At 64.7% G+C, this 2,667-nt stretch overlaps 1 protein-coding gene across 1 annotated transcript in view; it reads left to right on the forward strand.

Annotated features, from left to right (window-relative positions):
- Positions 1 to 188: 188 nt before the first annotated feature.
- DMRTA2 (DMRT like family A2) overlaps positions 189 to 2,667 on the forward strand; it is a 2,964-nt gene continuing 485 nt past the window's right edge. Inside the window, exons 1-2 of the mRNA XM_023726992.1 lie at positions 189 to 744; positions 2,054 to 2,666. Of these exons, the coding sequence (XP_023582760.1) occupies positions 189 to 744; positions 2,054 to 2,666 (1,169 nt within the window). The remainder of the gene's footprint in view (positions 745 to 2,053; position 2,667) is intronic.

Genomic DNA, 2,667 nt, shown 5'->3' on the forward strand with positions numbered 1-2,667 from the left:
GTCGGTCTTACGAGGGGCTCTGAAGGCACCTTCTTCTAGCAAGTTGGCAACTGCGAGTCAAACTTCTGCGACCGAAATTTCCCTCTCTAAGCCTGGGTTCCTCGAGCCTGCGCTTTACCCTAGCGCACAGCGCTCTCCTCACCGCGGGTCTCTCCCCTTTCCCACCGTCTTCTACGCCAGGTCCGGCCATGGAGCTGCGCTCGGAGCTGCCCAGCGTGCCCGGCGCGGCAACAGCGGCGGCGACAGCGACGGGGCCTCCCGTGGCGTCGGTGGCGTCGGTGGCTGCTGCGGCGGCGGCCGCCGCGTCGCTGCCGGTGAGCGTAGCCGGTGGCTTGCTACGGGCCCCGCCGCTGTTGCTGCGGGCGGCGGAGAAGTATCCGCGGACGCCTAAGTGCGCGCGCTGCCGCAATCACGGCGTGGTGTCGGCGCTCAAGGGCCACAAGCGCTACTGCCGCTGGAAGGATTGCCTGTGCGCCAAGTGCACGCTCATCGCCGAGCGCCAGCGCGTCATGGCCGCGCAGGTGGCTCTGCGCAGGCAGCAGGCGCAGGAGGAAAACGAGGCGCGCGAGCTGCAGCTGCTCTACGGCACGGCCGAGGGCCTGGCGCTGGCCGCCGCCAACGGCATCATCCCGCCGCGGCCAGCCTACGAGGTCTTTGGCTCCGTGTGCGCCGCCGATGGCGGGGGACCCGGAGCGGGCGCGCCCGCTGCGGCCGGAGGCGGAGCAGCGGGCACTGGGGGCGCAGGTGAGCGGCGCGGCCGGGAGGGGGCGGGGGGAAGAGAAGGGGTCCCGGGGCGCGCGGCCTGGGGCTTTGCCTCCGGACAGTAAGAGTAGAATTCCTTTTTCCAAACACCCGGATTGCCTGAGTTTACCGCACACCCAGCCCCTAATACTCGGCATAAACAAAGAAACGTTTCTTTTTCCCCTTCCTGAAGCATGTGCATTTTACTCTTTTCTCTACCGCGGGCCCAAACGTAGACGCTTTAATCTCGCTCTCCTCTTCCCAAACTCAGACGGGTCCCTGCTACTCAGCTCACTACACTTCGTCTTCTCCCCAGCGCGGAAACCGGCGGGTCTTTTCCGGAGCTCGGCGCTCCTCCACACCCCGCCTTTTCCCTCCCCTCCTTCCCAACTCTCTTCAGAAATCCGACCTCCTCCCTCCCTCCTCCCCCGCCCTGCCTCGCTTTCCTAGGTACTGAAGACGCTCTCATTCCTTTTCCCCGGTGCGATTCCTTTTCTAAAGTTCCAAACGTCTCCTGGAAAACCGCAGGCTGCGCCTTCCTCTCCCCGCCTCCCCCCACGCCCCCCGCTTCTCTCCCTACTTGTCCCGATTTTCTCAGGATACTCTCTCTTTCTCCTCCCTCGATCCCTTTTCCTCTTCCTTCGTCCTGCCGGCCCCACTCTCAAGGCCTTTTCTGAGGAGCGCAGGAATTTGGCAGGTGAGGGTGGGGATGCTCAGCTCTCAGCTTGAGAGGAAAGAACTTCTCAGCTGTTAGTTCTGGGAAAGGTGGATTAGAAACAGGCTCTCTACTTCTGTCTGTAGAGAGGCTTCGGGCCTCCTAGATGTCCAAGGCGCCTTCCCTTACTGGTTATTCTTCCTAGGGCCAGAGAGCACCCGGGGCAGGGTTGGCTCTTGGAACCTCAGAGGTGGAGTTGAGTCTTCTCTGCAGCCTGTGAATGGGTGGAAGTTGTGTCGGCTTCTGCTTGAACCTTGGGCCAGGCCACTTCTCCAGGGCAGGACTGGGAAGGGTGGGCTGAGGGCTAAGACTAACAGTGTTGGGGCACAGAGGTGGGGAGAGGGGCCCTGGACATCGACTTTACAGACGCTTGTGATTACAGCGTTCTCGGTGGAGAAAGTTCTGGGTAGAGTCCTGAGGGGCAGGGGAAGAGAGACAGGGCTGAAGGGGCGCAGCTAGGAAGGAATGCTGGAACAAAAACGTAGACGGACACAGGAGCCCAGTGAGTGAAGGTTATGGGGCTCAGAGAAAGAGGAAAGGGCTGAGGTGCTGCCACCTTCTACGAACCTCCCCCTGACACCCCCTTTTCTCTCCTAGAGGCCAAGTTGCAGAAGTTTGACCTGTTCCCCAAGACGCTACTGCAGGCAGGCCGCCCCGGCAGCCCGCAGCCGCCGCCAGGGAAGCCATTGTCCCCCGACGGCGCGGACTCGGGTCCTGGGACGTCATCCCCCGAGGTGCGGCCAGGCTCAGGCTCGGAGAACGGCGACGGCGAGTCATTTTCGGGGTCGCCCCTGGCCCGGGCCGCTAAGGAGGCAAGTGGCAGCTGTCCGGGCAGCGCTGGCCCCAGCGGCGGCGGCGAGGAGGACAGCCCCGGCTCTGCCAGCCCTCTGGGCTCGGAATCCGGCTCAGAGGCCGACAAGGAAGAGGCAGAGGCCGGGCCCGCGCCGGGGTTGGGCGGAGGCCCAGGTCCACGGCAGCGGACGCCGCTGGACATCTTGACGCGCGTCTTCCCAGGCCACCGGCGCGGCGTCCTGGAGCTTGTATTGCAGGGCTGCGGCGGCGACGTGGTCCAGGCCATCGAGCAGGTGCTGAACCATCACCGCGGAGGGCTCGCGGCCGGCTTGGGCCCTGCTGTGTCCCCGGATAAAGCCACCGTGGGCGCAGCAGCGGCCACGGACGACGCGTGGCCGGGTCGCGTCGACGCTGCCGCC

This window comes from Trichechus manatus, unplaced genomic scaffold (assembly GCF_000243295.1).
Source record: "Trichechus manatus latirostris isolate Lorelei unplaced genomic scaffold, TriManLat1.0 scaffold00015, whole genome shotgun sequence".
NCBI lineage: Eukaryota > Metazoa > Chordata > Mammalia > Sirenia > Trichechidae > Trichechus > Trichechus manatus.